This window comes from Pieris rapae, chromosome 5 (assembly GCF_905147795.1).
Source record: "Pieris rapae chromosome 5, ilPieRapa1.1, whole genome shotgun sequence".
Classification (NCBI taxonomy): domain Eukaryota; kingdom Metazoa; phylum Arthropoda; class Insecta; order Lepidoptera; family Pieridae; genus Pieris; species Pieris rapae.
Window position 1 is genome coordinate 4,083,826 of NC_059513.1, and position 20,595 is coordinate 4,104,420.

General features: G+C 33.4%; 1 protein-coding gene across 1 annotated transcript; it reads right to left on the reverse strand.

Moving 5' to 3' along the window:
- Positions 1-84: 84 nt before the first annotated feature.
- On the reverse strand, positions 85-14,772 carry LOC123689204 (zinc finger protein 431-like). The gene is made up of 13 exons (XM_045628355.1): positions 14,372-14,772; positions 14,026-14,157; positions 13,527-13,883; positions 13,028-13,171; positions 11,596-11,733; positions 10,425-10,552; positions 9,500-9,574; positions 8,585-8,717; positions 3,245-3,369; positions 3,012-3,165; positions 2,362-2,481; positions 1,453-1,650; positions 85-1,147 (listed from the first exon to the last, which is right to left on the reverse strand). The coding sequence occupies exons 1-13, from the start codon at positions 14,477-14,479 to the stop codon at positions 959-961; spliced, it is 2,001 nt and encodes a 666-aa protein (XP_045484311.1). The 5' UTR covers positions 14,480-14,772; the 3' UTR covers positions 85-958.
- Between the last annotated feature and the right edge of the window lie 5,823 nt (positions 14,773-20,595).

The following is a 20,595-nucleotide window of genomic DNA, read 5'->3' on the forward strand; positions in this document are numbered from 1 at the left end:
TTATACAATGCTATAAGCTAATAAAATAAATACGGCACTGACAAATAAAAGAATTGATTTTTTATTTTTGTGGATACACTCAACGCTAATTACAAACTTGGTAACGGTCTCTAAATGAAGAGTTATTTAGTTAATTCGAGTAGTTTTTCCGACTTAATCATCTCTATATCAAATAATACATATTATTTTACAAATGCAATCATAAAATTTAATTGCACATAAAAATGTGTGTTGAAAATACAAGACAGAAGAAATAAATCAAAGATTCCTTGCCCTATCCGTTTTTAATATTTAAAAGTTTTATGCTATATACGACATAAGTATGTTTTTAATCTGGGTTAGGGAAACGGCCGCTTAGTTTCAGTGAGTGACATTTCACTATAAGTTTGTCTTTATTGTGTTTTATTATTAATTAACTTTTTGTTGACTTAAAGCTACATATTCAATTAAAGGAGGCACCGGAGGCCTTGTAACTAACATGGTGATCTTTTATGTAAAACAATCTAAATTTGTTTTAAAAGTTTATTTCTACAGCATTTAATATAAAATAAATTATTATTAATTGATAGCCTACTATTTCACAATATACATTAAACATTCTTTAAAATTAAATATTTAAAGTGGTCAATGTGAATGGGGAAATGACTAATCACTGCGTTGACGCGAACGCTTGGCATCTGTCAAACACGGTTGAGCAATCACAATCGAAAGGAGCGGACAATCAACGTCTTTCGTTTTACATTCATATCTCCCAGAATATTGCCGAAAACTACACTATTGTTTTTATTGCTTGCAGCGCCATCTAGTGCGTTCGTTCAATAATAAAATTATCACTGCTTATAATACTAAACTCACAAATCATACAATACAATAAACAAATTCAATACTCAATAACACAAATGTCACACTTATAAAAAATACATATTAATTCAGTAGTGTTCAAGATGTTATACTAAACTTATGTACAATATAATACAGGTTGTTTGTCCGCTGCTAAATTCTTAACCCTCTTCTGAAGTCTAGCACGGCTGATGTATGGCGAGGGCTGCTTAAGATGTACTGTATGCACATGGACCTTACAACTATTGGATTGGGCGAAGGCTTTACCGCACAGTTCACATTTGTATGGTCTATCGCCCGTGTGACACTGAAACAAGATTTTATGGAATATATAAAAACATACAACATCGTATTGATTGTTGTGAACAAGATAATTTACAAAGTTTTTTTTTACATGTTAAATATTTATTTGCACAATTTTGAAGATAGTATATACAATAAATAAGGTACTTATAAAAATGAGGACTGGAATAGCTATATTATGTGTTTATCTTCTGTCACTAAATATAGTACATACATATATTATATATTGACAGTTGTTAGATATGATATTGACAGTTGTTAGATATGATTTAATAATATTATTGATTAATATTAATATTAATATCATACCCGGAAATGCCTATCAAGTGCCCCTTTACTCTTGAAGCCTTTTCCACAAACACAGCAGATATAAGGCCGCTGTTCAGAATGTGTTTTCTCGTGCATCAGAAGATTAGTTCGGTTAAAGAAACTTTTATCACATTGCTTGCATTTGAAGGGCTTTTCACCGGTATGGATCCGCTTGTGATAGGTCAGGAAGGCATTTCCCTGAAAAGTTCAGTACCAATTGTATTATTCATGTATATATTTTACCACCTGCAATACACGCAGTTACTCAAGCGGAGGTGCGAGACTAAGTAACCGCGAATAGCTACCCTCCATATTTGTCAACTTATGACTCTCTTTTATCTATGGTACTCCGTTTTACAATCAAGTTTATAAATACAACATAGCTAGTTTCTTCCAGTGTCATTAAGAAATTGGTTAAACTGTTTGTCATTAGACGTTTGATTATTGTTTATTGAACCAAATGGATGCTTCAGATTTAATTTAGAACATGGATCTAATTCACTCAATTTCATACATTGTGATTGAACCTATAATATCCCTCCGTAAATTTGTCAAGGTTGCAATAAACTCTTTTAGCTCTTTAAGAGCGTACCAATTCTTAAAAGGCCAGCAAAGCACTCGCGAGCCCTCTGGCATTGAAAGTGTCCATGGGCGGCGGTATCACTTAACATCAGGAGAGCCTCCTGCCTGTTTGCCCCCTATTAAATTTTTATTTGGCATACTGATAATTTTCGAATATTTGGATTTTTGCAGTATTCCAAAAGGATACAGTCTACGTTTGATCTATGTGAAATATGTCAAAATACAAATAGAAAAAAAAGAGCTCTTGAAAGCAATTTTCAGTTTGAGAGATTTATAGAAATTGGTTATACTAGTTCTGGTAATATTTATGGTTAAAAATATTCTTACACGGAATGACTTTCCACAGATGTCACAGATATATTTCTTCTCTACAGGATAAACTTCGTCGGGGTGGTTCCGTCTAAAGTGCGACCAGTACTGACGTGCGTTTGCTATTTCTTCAGAGCACTGAAATAATACATTATAATTTTTATTTATACAAATCCTTAAGAATTCCTAAGAACTGTAAATAATTATTAGAAAGTGAATGTTTGGCAAAAGAAGTATATTTCCCTGTCAATATACTTCTTTTCTAGAACTGTCTAGAACTTTTTGAAGCTGAACAATGAAAGTGCAGTGACAATAACTGGCTTTTATATCTATGCTTGTTTCAGTTACTCTAGATATTAAGCCCAAGCCAAGATTATATGAGCATGTTCAGAAACTCGTCAAACTTCTTAAAGTTGTTTTTGGTATGCTAACAAAAAACATACTAATCTGTTAAGCGATATAATATGTTAAAATCATATCAAAAACGTTTACTATAATTGACATAAATGTAAAAAAAATATGTTAATAACTTTTCATTAGGTTGAAAAAAAAATTCAAAAGTTTTTTTTTCCAATAACATATGTGCGAAATTTGAATTAAAAATAAGTGATGGATTTTGACATAATGGAGTTTGTGTGATTTTTATTATTTTTTCTGTAAGTACATACATGCGGGCATTTAGTGGGCCAAGTGCGACTATCAGAGTTCCGTTTATATCGTTGAAGCAAGGCCTCGCACGCTTTGTGCGTGTGCGCAGTACGCGAGTGTGTTCGCAGTTCGTCAATACTAGAGAACTTTTCACCGCATTCGCGACACCCATTCCTGAAACGACAATAACCAATGTAACTAATATGAAGCATCATATTTTTTGGTTGTAAAAGAAATGTATAGTGTATAGTACTTCTTCTCAGAGTCCAGTATATGTTTTTTTGCTGTCACCAAGTGTCGCTTGTGAGCCTCCTCCGATGCGAACTTCATGTCGCAAGACGAACAGAACGGCAGGTCCTTGTTGTCTTCATTCAGGTCCTAAAATCATATTTATAATATAAAATAAACTAGACACAAAAAAACAAAGACGAAGTAAATTTCATTTGTCAAATTATAAGAATATTGAAGACTTGAGACACTTCCAGATTTTAAAATTTTAATCCATAAAATAGTATTAGTGCACGTTAATCTTAACGGCTAAACGATGTTAAGTGAAAGAACACACGTTTCCTCCTCCTCGGCTTCGAGCGGTTGTTGGCGCCGTGGGGTTTTAGTGGGTATGCACAGTAGCGAGACCCACATAACCCTTCATCACCAGGCAACCGTGCCGCGGGAGGTTATACGTAACGCATTTCCCCACGAAAAAGAAAAAAAAAGAACACACAAACAGATTGTCGTCCTCTTAATAGAGACTGTAAGTAGTGATATTGGATATTTTATTTTATTTTTATTTATTTGGTGCACAAAACACATTATAATCTTTACAAAAATAAACTTAAAACTAATAGTTATGAACAGGATTCTAATGTAAAACCATGTGCACACTGCAAAATTAATGTTACATCAATAAAAGGCTCATAACTAACAAAGGTAACATAGTAAAAAAAAAACAATAATAATAATAATAATAAGTTCCTCGACACCAATTTAACGTAACGTTAACCAGGACCACAAGGGTCAGCACTTAACCTACGATGGAGGATGTCTTTAACGACACTAATGAATTTATTGATGTTGCGACAGAATATGTCCACAAGTAAGTGGTTGCTCTTTGCCATCTCGTTATATTGACGAGCCATCCTGGTCAAAGGGTTGTAAAAAGAGATGTTATTCTTATAAGTTTGAAGGGAAAATAAATTGACTTCGTTAGCTCTACGGGCACTAAATCTAATGTTAAGGCTAATGTGAGCTAGTAGTTCGGGAGAGTCTATAATGGAGTGGGTGATTTTGTAAAGGTAAACTAAGTCGAAGACTATGCGTCTGGATTCTAATGGTTGAACTTTAAATTTCAGGAGTCTATCGCAATAATTTAAGTTAGACCGGCCAGGTTTTATACGATAACATAAAATTCTGAGAAATTTCCTCTGAATTCGTTCAATATCGTCAATGTGCACCTTATAATTCGGCGACCATATAGGACTACCGTATTCTAATATACTTCTTACGAGGCTGAAGTATAAGTACAAGGTGCTACGAGGATTTTTAAAACCTTTTGTGGATCTAAGAATAAAACCCAGTAGATGGTTTGCTTTAGACGTGATGTGACTATAGTGGGCACGGAATGAAAGCTTGTCATCGAACAGGATACCTAGGTCTTTTGCAACATCTGATCTGTTAACTAATTGACCATCTATGACGTAGTTCCATACGATTTTGTTTCGTTTATTAGTAAACGATATGACAAAACACTTGTCTATATTTAAATACATGTAGTTCGTCTTGCACCATTGTGATACGGTATTGATATCACGCTGTAATGTTAAGCAGTCATCTAAATTAGTAATAGAAGTAAATATTTTTAAGTCATCTGCATATAAGAGACAATTGCAGGACAGTTGTTGAATAAGGTCATTAATAAAAACTACGAAGAATAATGGCCCTAAGTGGGAACCCTGAGGTACTCCCGATGTAACTGCGATAGGTGCAGAGATGAAGCCCTTTAACGCAACCAACTGAGTTCTAGAGTCTAGGTATGAGCAGATCCATCTATATAAACTGCCGTGGATACCATGTGACGCTAACTTATGACAGAGCAGATGGTGATTTACTTTGTCAAAAGCCTTAGAGAAGTCAGTGTAAACAGAGTCAACTTGGCCACCTGTGGCAAACACTTGACAGAGATAGTTTTTGTATTCCAGAAGGTTAGTGACCGTAGACCTGTTTCTAACAAAACCATGTTGCTTGTCTGAAAGAACAGGCTTAAAATGACTGAACAGATGAGTATACATCACTGACTCAAATAATTTAGCAGCGCAAGATAAAATACTTATCGGTCTATAGTTTTTACAATTGGACTTATCACCACTTTTATAAATAGGTATTATGTGGGCAGTTTTCCAGCGCTTAGGAAACACACCACTAGTTAACGATTTATTAAAGAGAACACATAATGGAATGGACAACTCCTTTCCGCAACTTTTTATGAAAATAGGAGGCAGAAGGTCAGGACCCGCCCCTTTGTTAATATCCAAACTATCTATTTTACGTTTGATATCTGTTACCGTAATAGAAAAGCCAGATAATATATTAAAATACGTGTTATTTACAGCACCAGATTGGTCAGTGTATATAGTTTTATTAGTTTTATCGTCAAAAACTGACCCAAAGTATCGCGAAAAAAGGTCACATATCCCCTGACCGTCTGTCTCAGAAGTATTTTCAAGTGTCATGGTGTGAGGCACTGAAATATGGCCTTTACGACTATTCACAAATCTCCAAAATGATTTTATGTCCTTGACCAACGAATCCTCGATGGATGCGATATACTTGTCGTAACAAATCTTGGTAAGAAATTTGCATCTCTCCCTCAGCAAAGAGAAAACGTCGTAATCGCGGGGATTCCCAAACCTCTTAAACCGTTTATGATATAAGTTTTTTTCTTTATTACATTTAATTAAGGATTTGCTGTACCAGACTGGATAAGATGAGAATTTGCTACAACAACTTGGTGTATTTCTTGATATTATTTCAAATAAAAGCTCATAAAAAGCTTCGGTGCACTCATCAATACAAGGGGACGATAAGATTTCGGACCAGTTCACAGACTGGAGTTCAGATTTAATGTTTTCAAAATTACATTTAGCAAAATTAAGCCGTTTAATGTTAGCGCGTTGAAGCCCTTTAGAAATCTGAATCGGAGAAAGAGTAATCAAAATTGCGGGATGATTTTTATCTAACAAACTTAATGCAAGTGTTTCATTGACACTTATACAATCTATATTAGAAAGCACCAAATCCAACAAGCGAGCGTTTGCATTTGTGATAAAGTTATGCTGTTTTAGATTACACAGTGACATTAATTCATTTAGTAGAAGGAGCTTCTTACTCGGGTTAGGGGAAATTGACAGAGAGGGATTAATCGAATCAGAGTAATCAGGTGTGTTAAAATCACCAATTAATAAGAAATTATCCAAAGGGAAACGATTAAGAAGTAAATTTTGGCAATGGCTATAAAAGAGTTCAAGCTTGTTAATTCTAATATCAGGAGGCAAATAGCAAACACATAAATTTATGCGAGAAGTGTCACGTGCTTCAGGAATAAGAGTAACCCAGACATCCTCCATATCACTATCCCACGATGCTTGACGGATGACCTGGTATTTTTTATGGACGGCGAGTAAAACTCCACCTCCCTCGGTTTTAGCACTGGAGGAATCCGCACGATCTCGTCTGAAGAGATTGTAACGGGCGTCAACAACTTCGCCATCGAAAACACTCATATTTAAGTTCGTTTCCGTCAAGCATATAATATCGAAGTTAGAATTTAACAGATTTAAAGAAAATTGAGTTAACTTGCTACGAATTCTGTTTACATTTTGATAAAATATATTAATCATTGTGGAAATAACGTGTGATTCAGTATATAAAAACAAAAATTGATCAAGTAACTTACTAAGCAATGATAAACAAACAAATTAGTAGTAGTAATAACAATTAAGACAATTTAGTGAAGGAATCATGACTTTTAATTAGAATGGCCGGGCTTGATTCATCCTTACGAACATAAATTTGGCCATATCGCACCCAAACAAACCTGTAGTTCTTGTCAGTAGAAAATTTACGTGCCGCATGGTGTAACTCTTTAGCTTCAGGAGACAAATGTTCAGACAAGTATATCCTGCTCGACGACGAGCCGCCAATACCAATATCGGTAGTAGATAGTTTGGTGTCAGGGTGGGACTTATTGAAGCGAGTCAACGCAGACAAGAGTGTATCACGCTGACGCTGCGTTGAGAGGGTAACTAGTATGTTTCGCGGCCTTTTGGAGTTTGAGTCCATCTTAGCTACACGACGACATGCTTTAACATCACTCTCAGATACCACAACATTTAAACACTCACAGAGTTTTTTGAATAACTCCATCAGATTCTCAGTCTTGCTTTCGGGTACCTCGTGAATCTCGAGGTTTAAGTCACGTGAAATCTTTTCAACTGTAAATAAACGACTCTGGAGTTTTGATAACGTGTTTTGAGATTTCGTAAGTTCAGTCTCGAGTACCCTGATTCGATTGTCTTTGTCTGCAATATTTGACTTCAAATCATTTTGTTCTAAGATGATAAAATCCGTTGTCGTCGTGAAGTCAGCCTTTACCAACTCAACAGCTCGGCTAACCTCGTCGGTCACCATGTCCTTCAAGTCCTTTCTAAGCGCGGACCGTAGATTTAGCATAAACGATGAGTCAGGGGACAGTTTCAAGTCTATAAGTTTGCTAATACTGTCCAACGTAACCGGCTGCTTAGAAAAGTCAGCGCCTGCAGAAGTTTTCGTAGCAAAATCACACTCCGGCTCTTTACACGTCGTTATATATGAGGAGGCGCTTGGTGATTGGTTATTGCGACCCCGCCGGACAGGAGTATTATCGTCATTGTTTTTACGCCGAGTTACATTCTGACACAGAGGACAATTAAGTGATGCCAATTGCTCAGCACTGAGCTGCTTAGTCGACCCGGCAGCAACATCAAGGCATTCATAACAAAACTTGCGTTTGCAATTATTACACTTTAAAAAATGATCGACATTTAATGCGTTATTACAGCCATGGCACTTCATAGCTTGATTAGATTCACTATTATTCACTTCACTGATTTTACGTATTCTGTATTACTTCAAATTTGACTTATAAAAGCTAACACTATTGTTAAAAATTGAATAATAACACTTATAACACGGCTAATAATACTTTTAACACGGCTATGATACTTTGTTATATTAAATATACTTTTGAGTCAATAAGGTAAGACTTAAATTATTTTTTTAATTACTTTCAATTAATTAATTAAATTTACTTATAGGTTCGATATCTGAGTGAAGTGACAAATATTGATATTGTAAATTCACCACTTTTTGTAACAAGTTTACAAGAATTAAACAGGATTTAGTTAATAAAAGTTAAGTAATTTCTGACAGAAACTTCATAACGACTTAATAAGGAGGTTCAATACTTTTTCGTATCAGAAAACATGGTAAAAAATACTAAATTAAAAATCGTTTTGTATTTTTATAAAACATTTGTGAATTAAAGTAATATACATACAGCGACACCGCGGTGCATTAAACTCTTGTGCATGTTTAGACCGTGTTGTGACACGAAGGAGTATCCGCAGTGAGGGCAGATGTAGTCCGATGGATGCTTTATTCGCACGTGGCTTAAATACGACGTCCATTGGCTGAATATAATATCGCATTATTTTACGTAAATGTATAAGCATTGCACTTTAAAACAAACGTTACAAAAAATTTGAATTATTAAGTATGTATTACATATTAAAGCTTCCTAGTTCAATATAAATGTATGTATGTTTGTCTACATACATACAAGGCTAGCATTTGAGCAGTGTGGGCCCAGGGGCTTCAGCGTGCGACTCTCATACTCGTAGGTTCGATTCTGGGCTGTGCACCAATGGACTTTCTTTCTGTGTGCGCATTTAACATTTGCTCGAACGGTGAAGGAAAACATCGTGAGGAAACCGACATATTGTCTTAGACCCAAAAAGTCGACGACGTGTGTCGTTTTCCTACAAAATTCCTGTCAGCATAAAATCATGGTGAAACTAAAAGATATTAAAGAGACGTTTGGCGTGCTTTATGATTAACAAAATATATATTTGTGTGTTATTTGATAAATTACTTCTATTCTTCATTCATTGTTGGTGTGTATTCTTTATCTTTTTTTTGCAAAAAGATTAATTTTTAGTATGTATATTTTTTAATTTTAACAAACAAGATTCTATAACTCTAATTATATATCTAGAGGGCAGAGCTTTATCAACGGAAGCATCTAACAGTATTAAGTAATCCAATAAAAATGAAATCGATATTATTTACGAAAGTTATTTTGTATGATGTATTGAGGTAAAAATTGAATTGTAAAGTTGTGTGTTGTGTAGTTTGCGGTGGTGAATGAAACACATATTATTATACAATATTAATTATAAATTTAAAAACTTACGAAAACATTTCTTCGCAATGCGGACACTTATACGTAACCCCTTGATGCCAAAATACATGATTCCACGCTTGTGTCCTGTAAAGAGATATACAAATTAAGTTAATTTATTTATTAAGAATATTTATAGCTTATTATCTATATAAATAAATATAAATTTGTACATATTTATGTGACGAGCTTTTATTGGCGTACAAATTTTATTTTTAAATGTACATAATAAATAGGTGAATTGGTATAAAAATATTATTTTTATTCAAACTATCTGGTGTCTGGTACAAAGAAAACAATAAACTAAATTTTATATAAATAGTAGTAGTACTAAATAGTTGAGGAGCACTTATGATACAATATTCAAAGAATTCAGAAGTCAGTGCTGTTTGTCGTCACTACACTTGTCAACATGTAAAATATAGGAAAATAAATATATTTATATTATACACTATGTCTACACTAATATTATAAAGAGGAAAACTTTGTTTGTTTGATTGTAATGAATAGGCTCATAAACTACTGGACCAATTTAAAAAATTCTTTCACCATTCGAAAGCTACATTATCCTAATGAGTAATATAAGCTATATTTAATTTTGAACAAAAATAGGGTTCCATAAGATATTAGGGTTTTTCGGACACAAGGTGTAAAAAATCAACCAAATAAGTTACTTATTTTGCGTACCCTGCCCAAACTATTATAGATAGAACCATAAAATGTTCTAAGTAATTGTAGATCTTATAATATCTACAAAAAAGTCCCCGACACACTATATCTATCTATGTCGAGTGAGGCACAATAACCATAAATGATGGCAAAAGGACGTTTGCCAGGTCAGCTAGCAACTAGCCTATATTTTACAATATATCCGAATACATTAACATCAGGTTTCCCTTTGCTTTTCTTTTTATTTAGTAAAAAAAAGAATACTCACGTGTTTCGCGAAACGTATGGGCAGTATTTGCATTTGTACTTCTTCGCGTGACACATTATATGTTTGTTAAGACAATGTTGCGACTTGAAACGCAACTTACATATTTCGCATTGCACACGGCCCGACGACTGAAAATTACAATTTTTACAAGTAAAGGCCATTAATGGCCTGCCTGCGTTGATAAAGGCCTGCCTGCGTTGATAAAGGCCTGCCTGCGTTGATAAAGGCCTGCCTGCGTTGATAAAGGCCAAAAGCCGGGCTTTAAAGTTTAAAGAACTTTATTTCTCATTAGAAAAACAGAAATATTTTATTTACATGAGAAACTTAATATTAATATGTATATATACGAGCGAGATACACGTCGTCCTTAAGAGACATTATGCGTAATTTTACTGATTTGTGTGTTATTTGTTAAGTTTTTATATTTATTATTCTATATTGTTGTTTATTTGTATTCTTTTTTTGTGTATAATCGGTGCACAAAGATTAATTATAGGTATACACATTTTCTTTGTAACACATTTATGACAGTTGTAACACAAATGAAGATATATAACTATATCTTATGTCTTGAAGTGCAATTAATAAATGCATAGACGCGCAGAAAACTGCATTCTAGAATTTTCCTTCAGCAACCCTTTTTCACAAAAGTTCTAGTTCTTTTGAATAGGGATTAAGCTTTTGATGTTTTGGTAGTTAGTTACTACTAAAGGGACGGATTTCTAAGACTGTTTGCTAAATACAATGCTGGACTATAAAACCATAGTCTGAAGAACATACACCGCTAGTTCTTATAATAATTTAGTACGTACAAACAAATTTATTAAACAAGGTGTTTAATAAATAACTAAATTTTCTTGATCTATAAATAATTTAAGTATTGCGTAAGCAGGATTACTGCAATATATCCCTCTCCCTTCCTCTTGTAAGCAAATCTCTTAAAAATAACGTATATATTATTTTTTTGTAGGAATCCTCGAAAATGCATTTCGTTTTCAAGCAAATGCAATGTTGTTACATATGCAGCCTCTAGTCTCTTAACGTCAGATTCGTCTTAATACTATGAATAATTACATTAAATGAAAGAAAATATTGAACATTACAGACTATCATGATTCTTAAGGAAGTTAAGTAATATGGGTTATTTTAAAATAGTCGACAATGATTTTACCATATCGTGTTTCTTCATATGGTGTTGCCAGGTTTGTGTGTCCAGAAAAACTTTAAAACACAACTCGCATTTAAACGGTGCACTTTGGTAATTTTCTGATTCTTTACGTTTACTTATTTCTTCTTTTTGTTCTTCCTCCTAAAAAGAATACTGAACATTACATCAATAAAAAAAGAGTGTTTGTACTTATGTACACGTGTTAGAAGTTATACTTATTTGGCGTATGGAAAAAAACTAAAATGCAGTAGTGATTAACGATAAATATTAAAATTAATCAAAAATATTTTATTTAAATAAATAAATTATTAGTAAATACTAGCACCGTCGTATATTAAACTGATTTAAAAATACCAAAATAATATTTATTTATTCACACTGTTTAATTATATTTTTGCGAAACACGTGTTCTAAATATAAAAATACTAGAATATACAACTTGAACATAGTTATCGATTTCCATGCCACCTAGACCTAACTTCACGATGTCGAATTTAGGTGTTGGTGTGCGCGCGCATCGTAAAAAATTTTCTCCATCGCTTCAAACGTATAACTTCAAAAACTTAAGTGTTATTTTGGTATTGCAGATTAAGTTCTTACAATATATTTAATATAATACACAAAGTGTTTTAAACACGCTAGGAAATAGAGCTGTCGGCGACATCAAAGAATTATGTGCATTTTTCAAAATTGTTATAATTATGTTGCATGTACGTCGATTGTTTTGGGTATAGAAATTATAATTTTATGACGTACGACTACTTGTTAAATAAAACGTAATCGTCTTTAGAATAAAATCAAAAACAATAAGAATGTTTTCACGAATCTGAACTTCTTAATTCAACAATCTTCTTCAACCTTCAACTTCTTAATGTAACATTTAAAAATAATACGCGCGCTTTACGGAGGGACCTGCACATGGACAAATTACATAACCGTGACGAAAAGTCACAGCGACACCTGTAGGGGTCAAACTCAAAACGCAGAAGGTAAGTAGGGCAGGGCAAAGATAGAGAGATATTTCAAAGCTCTTCGCACAATTGCGTAACACAAAACTGTTGCAGTTTGTAAAAACTATCAATGGGAACTATTCTTGTATCTTTACTACATACAATGGATGGGTTTTGTAAAAAAGTAAAAAAATATTATTGTGAGTTGTGACCAAAAGGCTTAACAGATTTAATTCAAATTTTGAAAATCCTTTCATACATATTATTATTGGTGCTTACTTAGGAAATACTTACATAGAAAAATATAATTTTACTATCGATATATTTTGAAAAAAATTATATTTTGAAAACTGCGGTAATTACTTGTTTAACATACAATTTTTAAGTTATTATAATATAATATGTTATGTAGTAGTTAGTATAATATGGTTTTGTAAATCTAATTTAAAAGATTTTTTTATAATTATACAAAAATAAACAGTTACCGTAAGTGTGATGACATCGACATAGCTCTCAAAATTGAAATCTTGCATTTGTTTTGGTTGAATTACATCTTTTCTTAAAAGTTTAACTGGTTTCTTATTCACTTTTATGGATTTTTTCAATTTTGAGGTTTTTGTTTTTGGTAGCTGAAAAAAAATTGATCACTAACACAACAATAAGGACAAATAGTACCACAATATGGGCAATTGTAAAAAGTAGATACACTTCTACTTTTACAAACATTGTCTGTTACAGTTCATTTGAAAGATACAGATATACATTCTTAGTTTCTAGTATATAATAGGAGCCACTATTCCAATAGATTGTGTTATTAATGTCAGATAATATAAGAAGTAACTTTAGCCTTCATGATTTTTGTATAAAGCCTCCTCTTCCAAAAAATTGTATGTATGTTGAATAGATAATTAGTAATTATTGCATAAATGCCAAATAAGTATAGATATTACTATTAGAAAGAAAAAATTCTCTGTTAATCTTTACCTCCATTGTTTCTTCCTTTATTTCTTTTTTGACAGTCTTTTTCTTTTCTATTTTCTTTTTTATACTCTTGTGTACTGCAAGAGGCTCATCATCACTTAACCAATCTTCATAACTTTCATCAATGTCACTATTTAGTTTTTCACAAGGCTCTTCTTTGATTAGGTTGTATAAGTCTAAGGCAGTATTATCATTTGTAAAATCATGGCTGGCTTCAATAGATACATTCATTTCATTTACCATTGTATCTTCTTTAACTCCGTCAGGCAAAATATTTATTGAAAAACCATTAAAAGTACTCAAGCCAGATTTTGAACAAGAACTTTTCTGTTCCATTTTTCTCACACTATCTTCTGTAATCTGAAATATTTTGTAAACCTCTTTTAAAAAATCTTTTGTAGTTTATTTAGTCTTTGTTTAAGTAAAGTAGTAAAAACAAAATTCTAAACATGGTTGGTTTCTATGAGGATAGTGAAAGTGAAAAATAAGTTATTTTACACACCTTGCCATAAGTCTCCATAACACTCTGCAGAATTTCTAAACCTTTAAGACTTTTCTGTCTAAATGAATAAAATTTCTTCAATAAAGCAGCACATTGATAACAAAAATATCCCGGTAATTCGTTTAAATTTAGCTAAAAATTACATGCCAAGAAAAATTTATTAGATGTTTTAAAAATAATGACTGTAGTACAAAACGAATATTATCTATTATAGAGTAAGTTTTAAAATATAGTAATGCGATGCAAAAAAACTTGCTAACTGAATGTTATTGTCTTAAACTTTTAATCGCATAATTTATTTTTAATAAAGACTTTAGATATTGTGTATTAATAATGTAAGACTTACGTTCAACCCCGTAATTATTTCATAATATAGTCCCAAAAAGTTGGATTGTATATTTTCCAGCCTCAAGTCCATTTGTAAACAAATTCTACAAGCTTTTAATTTTCCCATTATTGTAGAATGTTGATTATAATATAAATTGTGATAGACCAATAAAAATATTAGAACTCCACCGTTTCGGTCTTTATAACTCGTAGTGTAAGATACTTTTCCATAACCTTGTCAATTACTTTATGTAACGTGAGAAAATAAGTGTATTTTCATTTTATGAAACTTGCAAAAGTGATAAAAAATAAGTTCAAGTAAAAGCAAGGAGAACGTCTACTTTTTACTATTTTTACACTAGACGCTAAATATTACGCTGGTTTATGTCACAGATTATGAAAAATACTCTGAATTCTGAAATAAATATAAAGTAACAAATGCCTTTATTTCTGTCTACGTTAAAGAGCTCCGTGGCTACAGACTAGAGTCAGTGGTAGATAAAATTATAGGGTATCAAAGAAACAGCAATTTTTGATTTTAGGGATGTATAATATGTATATAAAAAAATCAGTTAAATATTATATTATAACGTATATCAACACATGACGAGTTCTAACCACCTATGAATAAATGTTACTGAATTAACCAGTCTCTAGAGGTTATATTTTTATCAGTACAATCTGTTAACTTATTTCAAGTTTAACCGCCGTTTTAATACCTTTAGACTTCAAGCTTCGGTCAAATACAAAATAAAGAAAGCGTGAATGGATTTAAGGTCTTGTATAAAAAAATTGTTATACATTACATCTTATTAGATTGAGATGCAAGGAGGTACGTGGCAATTTTCCCACGACTAGCATAAGGACGTCTCCTGCGATACTCGGACCTTGGCTTGTTCCTGCAAATCACTGTTATCGTCGTTTTGCAAAATCATCAACGTTTTAAGTTCTTTCATGACGTTTTCAATGTTCAAATTTGTTTCTAATAGGCAACAGCGTTCGATAATCGTGTCTTTATTGTCGTCAAATAATTTCAAAAATTTATTTTGATCAACAATTTCTGACATTTGGTTGCGGAACTATACGTAAAGTAAAACCATCTCTCGCTTATAATTTATAGTTTTATCAATATCGTAGCGTCGGAATCGTATGATGCGTCCGGTCAGTCGTCTGCGATATTCTTTTGGTACTCTCAATGACCTCGCTTCAGGTACACCTTCTGAATCTTCATCTTCATCCACGACCACGTCGTCCTCTTTATCAACGAAATCATTGGCGTTAGCATACCATGAAGATTCTAAAGATGCAGGTTGTTCTTCATATAGCTGAATTATGTTTTTGGTCCAGACATAAGAGCTGTCTCTATCGACGCCTTTGCGTTCCATTTTTTGACGACGTTTGTGGCAGCGTTGTCTGTCTTTCGGCTACACTGTCACGCGCAGTTGTGGAACGGTGGACGTCGAGGTGATACGGGTGGAATTACGTATTCTGCCTCGACGTCAGATGATGAAACTCAGCTGCAGGTATTAATCCGAATAACTCCTCTGAACACTCTCCACGGTAAATGCGGTAGAAGATGCAGAGAGACCCCACATCTCTATGCAACGCCAAAGGATCAAGCCGCTCGGAGAGAGTTTGGTCGTCAACGATTCGAACCGCTCTTCGTTGAATACGGTCAAGTGGAAGGAGCTGGTACTAGGGAGCACCCGCTCAGAGGTGGGAACTCCATGTGGGGCCGAACGTGCGCTTTATATAATTGCAAGCGGATATGTCATACAAAACCTCGCGTGTATGAAGATAGTGCCGCACTCCATTCAATACTTGGCCTCTCGCAAACGAGACGATAGTACATCGAGCCACAGATTTATGAGCGAGATTCCGTTCAATATTAATGTTAATGACGTCATCCTCATTTAATTGGCGCGGTAAACATTTTACCATCTCTTGTACGTCTACTGGTAAGTTGATCACTTGCGCTAAGATTCCATAAGTGGATTCATGGCGTAGACGACGCACATGCATGAATGGCAGATGTGGCGATATTAATCGTTCACTGATGGGATCTAACAGTGGTAGTCCTTGTGGTCGTTCAGGATATTAGAATCCATTAACTTTCGCCAAGGGTGGCATTGATTTTTTGTTCAGTGAACGTTTGCAAGTGTTGCAAACTAATTCATATTTTTCTCTGCAAACTTGTCGATTTTCTTTGATGAACCAATCCGAGATTACCTTCAGCTGTGCCGAAGTGATGGGTTTGAGGTCGTGCTTAAACTAGTCCGTCGCAAACCGAACAAGTGTAACCAAAGTTGTTGTCGAGAAAAGTTGATCTGAATCTAATGATAGAGGATTTCTATTTAGTGTTCCACATAGATAGTGCCTGTTGTGCTTTAATTTCATCTGAATAAGTACCTAGTTGTACAGTGGTTTGTGTTGTTTCTTCTGCTAAAGATTGACGTCGTTGTTTTGTGAGCTTTGAGCTTTCTTTGAGTACTATTTCGGACATCGTTTGTAGTAGTCGATTCTATTGAACCTCTGGCAAGAGCCAAGTTAGCAGCTTTGCGTAGCCTGTAGTTTAGTTTCCTTTCGGTACCTGTCTCTACTCACGTTGTCTCTGAGCCATTGATTTTGGTGGGGCGATTGTTGGTGGCTCAGCGAAAGGTGTTGCAAACGTTGATGAGGCATCATCTCGCGTCTCAACGGGTAAATTACTTCTCGATAGTAGCTGCAGATCTGTAAGATCCATAGGCTAGTAATAAAGCTAGCTAGCTAGCTATAAAGGTTGATAATTTATTGCTATTTTTTTTAAATAAATATAATGTACTTCTTAAGATTCAGATATAGAAGTTAATATAATTTCAATAACTTGTGATTAATTTAATTAAAAATATCAAGTACCTCATTAATTTAATTAATGATTTGTAATTTGTACATTTCGAAATTTAAACAAATTAATTGAATGATATTTATTGTTTTATTGGGATGTTCAATTGGGTCCATAAAACAGTATAAATCCCTTACACGTCAGCCAAGCGGATCAATTTGATATTAAAGTTTCTAAATATTTTAGAAATCGAATTATGATAAAAAAACAATAATATTAATATAATTTTTGGAATTTATTTATACATATTCGATTTGAATAAATTGTAATCATGTAAATAAACTGTAATTTAATTCATGTTTAAATTAAGTTAATTCCAAATGACGAAATTGTCAATTATAATCAAATTTATAAAATAGCTACTTTGGAAAACCCGCTTTAACCTATTAAATATACATATTTAATTAGTAGATTTCCTCGCACGGTCGCGGTGGTTGGGCGAATGTAATAAATCGAATATGACATGTGCGAGGTTAAAATTTTACATTTAACTAAATGCCCCCGCGAACTTCGTTCAATTAATTATTTTTTTTTAAATCTAAAATTGAAAAAAAAATTAGGGATGGACCACCCTTAACATTTAGGGGGATGAAAAATAGATACTGTCCGATTCTCAGGCCTACCCAATATGCACACAAAATTTCATGACAATCGGGAAAGCCGTTTCGGAGGAGTTTAACCACAAACACCGCGACACGAGAATTTTATATACAAGATTTTAATTGCTATGGGGCCGTTCAAGTATTACGTAACGTAATGATTTTCTGCAATTTATCCACCCCTCCTCATGTCAGTAAAAGCAAAGTAGTGCACAGACCAATTAGCTGTGAGTGTGGGTGTGGGAGGTGGCTCCAGCTGATTTTTTTTATAAAGCGGACCCGCGAATGGGAATTCATTTTCAACTCGTCAACGTTGGTGGCTCCGTGATGTAAAAGCCACAAACTGGATTGAAATGGGCCTCAGGAGTCAGGACATTACTGCTAAGCTCGAGAAGAGTAGAATTAATAGAAATTCGTTGCAGCTCAAAAAATTATTGCCAATATCAAGCAATATTGGCAACCCTATTGGTTTTGGGAACCCTAACACAGGTATATTTACTTAAAAGGGTTCCCAAATCTTACACTATGAAAAAGAAAGATATTAATTTGAGTTTTGCGGATACAGTGCCAAAACTCGTATTTCTGCATAATAAAAAAGTTCGCATGGAACGCGAGTAAATTTGTACAGTATCTATTGATTTTTACTTTTTTGAAGTTATACAGTCGACTCTCGTTAATTCGAAACTAGATATCTAGATAGACTCTTAAAATATTTAGAATTATCGAATGTTTGAAATATCAAATGGTTCGAAATTGGTGAGAGAAAATCTAGTGAGTGTCATCAGAGTCATAAATCTATTCATAATGTGAAGTACATACATAAATCTATTCATAATGTGAATTAATTAATGTTTCGAAAGAACTCTGTTAAATACTGGTTTGCTTCAAAACACATTGCTGCTGCTCAGACTGCTCAATAACTTCAATCAACAATCATTCGATCTCTTTCTCTCTGCAACTTTGAATTGTCGAGTGTTGGACGCCGATGAGTTCGAATTAACGCGTCGTTTTATTATATAGCAATGATTTTTTAGTTCGAATTACCAAGTGCATAAAAATGTATTGATTTAGTTCGAAATATTAAGAGATTTTGTAGGGCACTCGTGAAAACATTGAATTATAGAGAGGTTCGAATTATCGCAGGTTGGAATTAACGAGAGTCGACTGTACTTCTTTTGGCGCGATGGAGAAAAATGATGAGAGTGAATTTTTACGATGCGCGCGCACACCAACACCTAAATTCGACATCGTGAAGTTAGGTCTAGGTGGCATGGAAATCGATAACTATGTTCAAGTTGTACATTCTTGTATTTTTATATTTAGAACACATGTTTCGTACCAGTACAATTAAACAGCGTGAATAATAAAATGTTATTTTGGTGTTTTTAAATCAATTTCAGATACGACGGTGATAGTATTTACTAATAATTGATTTATTTAAATAAAATCTTTTTGATTAATTTTAATATTTATCGTTAATCACTAATGCACTTTTGACATTTTTTCCATACGCCAAAGAAGTATAACTTCTAACGCGTGTACATAAGTACACACACTCTTTTTTTTTATTTAACATTAAACAACTTACTCGAAATCATTGAAAAATAAACTTATAGATGTGACCTACTTATTTCTGATATATTTATTATGTTTTATGCATTGAAAGTATGTAGTTTCCTCTACATTTGGCAATATTTCTAAGCGCATACAAATGTTTCCAAAATATCTGCGGCCATTGTAATAATTACATTAGATTGTCACCAGAATGTATAAATGGCACTGTTATACTACACCCAGCGAACGATTTAAACGCAAACGAATTAAAAAACATGGTAGATTTTTTAGATTTTCTAGATTAGAGAGCTGATATAACAATTAGTATCCCGAATTCTACTTTGAACGAGGTCTTCACAACGATTGAAGAATTTGTTAGTTGTAGGGATTAAGGGGATCAACGATGTCTACACTACGCACTGTGACATGTTCATAAAAAATACCAAATACCACGTTCATAAAATCATAAGAAATGAAGCAAAATCGTCACCAGTATGTCAGATAACAGCGAAAATATTAGCGGTATGGAATTTTTGTCGATGACACTTTATTTGAGCTTTTAGGATATCTCATTTTTATAATTAGCATGTTCACTGGATGGTGAAGAGGATCGTTCTGGCGATCGAAAATTAACAAGATGAAAGCAACGCACACTCGAGCCCTCTGGCATTGAGTGTCCATGGGCGGCGGTATCACTTAAGATTAGGCGAGGCTCCTGCACGATTCATCAGAGCAGATTGATATCGAATAGATCGCCAAATTTATATATTTAATTTTTGTTTTACAAACATATATATATTAGTTCGTTTTATTATAATATACTCTATATTGTTTTGTATTATGCATGTCGTTAATATACACATAAAATGAAACACGACAAAAACAATATATTCGCGCTGCTCGAATCTGCTATCTGCTATCTGTGCAGCATCAGCTGATGGTCTTTCCACCGCAACGCACGCAGCTGATTGCTTATTTCGTACATTATCATATCAAGTGGTTAATTATGAATTTATTTTAAATAAGTATATTTTATGTTTAAAGTTACGCGAACAGCTGACTTATAAAAAAAATACTTGTTTGTTTATACAAAATTTGAATTTTCATATTTTAGGTCGTAATTGGAGAAAAAAATATGTCACGTTTAGCAAGCTGTAAAGATATTTTTTTTAAATCTGTTGGTTTTAATAAATAAATTTTTAATTAATT

Excerpts from the sequence above, each read along its gene's own strand:
- LOC123689204 (XM_045628355.1), bottom strand. The coding sequence starts at position 14,479 with ATGGGAAAATTAAAAGCTTGTAGAATTTGTTTACAAATGGACTTGAGG. Across the intron at positions 14,158-14,371 it reads AAATAATTACGGGGTTGAAC|CTAAATTTAAACGAATTACC; the intron begins GTAAGTCTTACA and ends TGTAATTTTTAG. Across the intron at positions 2,482-3,011 it reads GGCCCACTAAATGCCCGCAT|TGCTCTGAAGAAATAGCAAA; the intron begins GTATGTACTTAC and ends GTATTATTTCAG.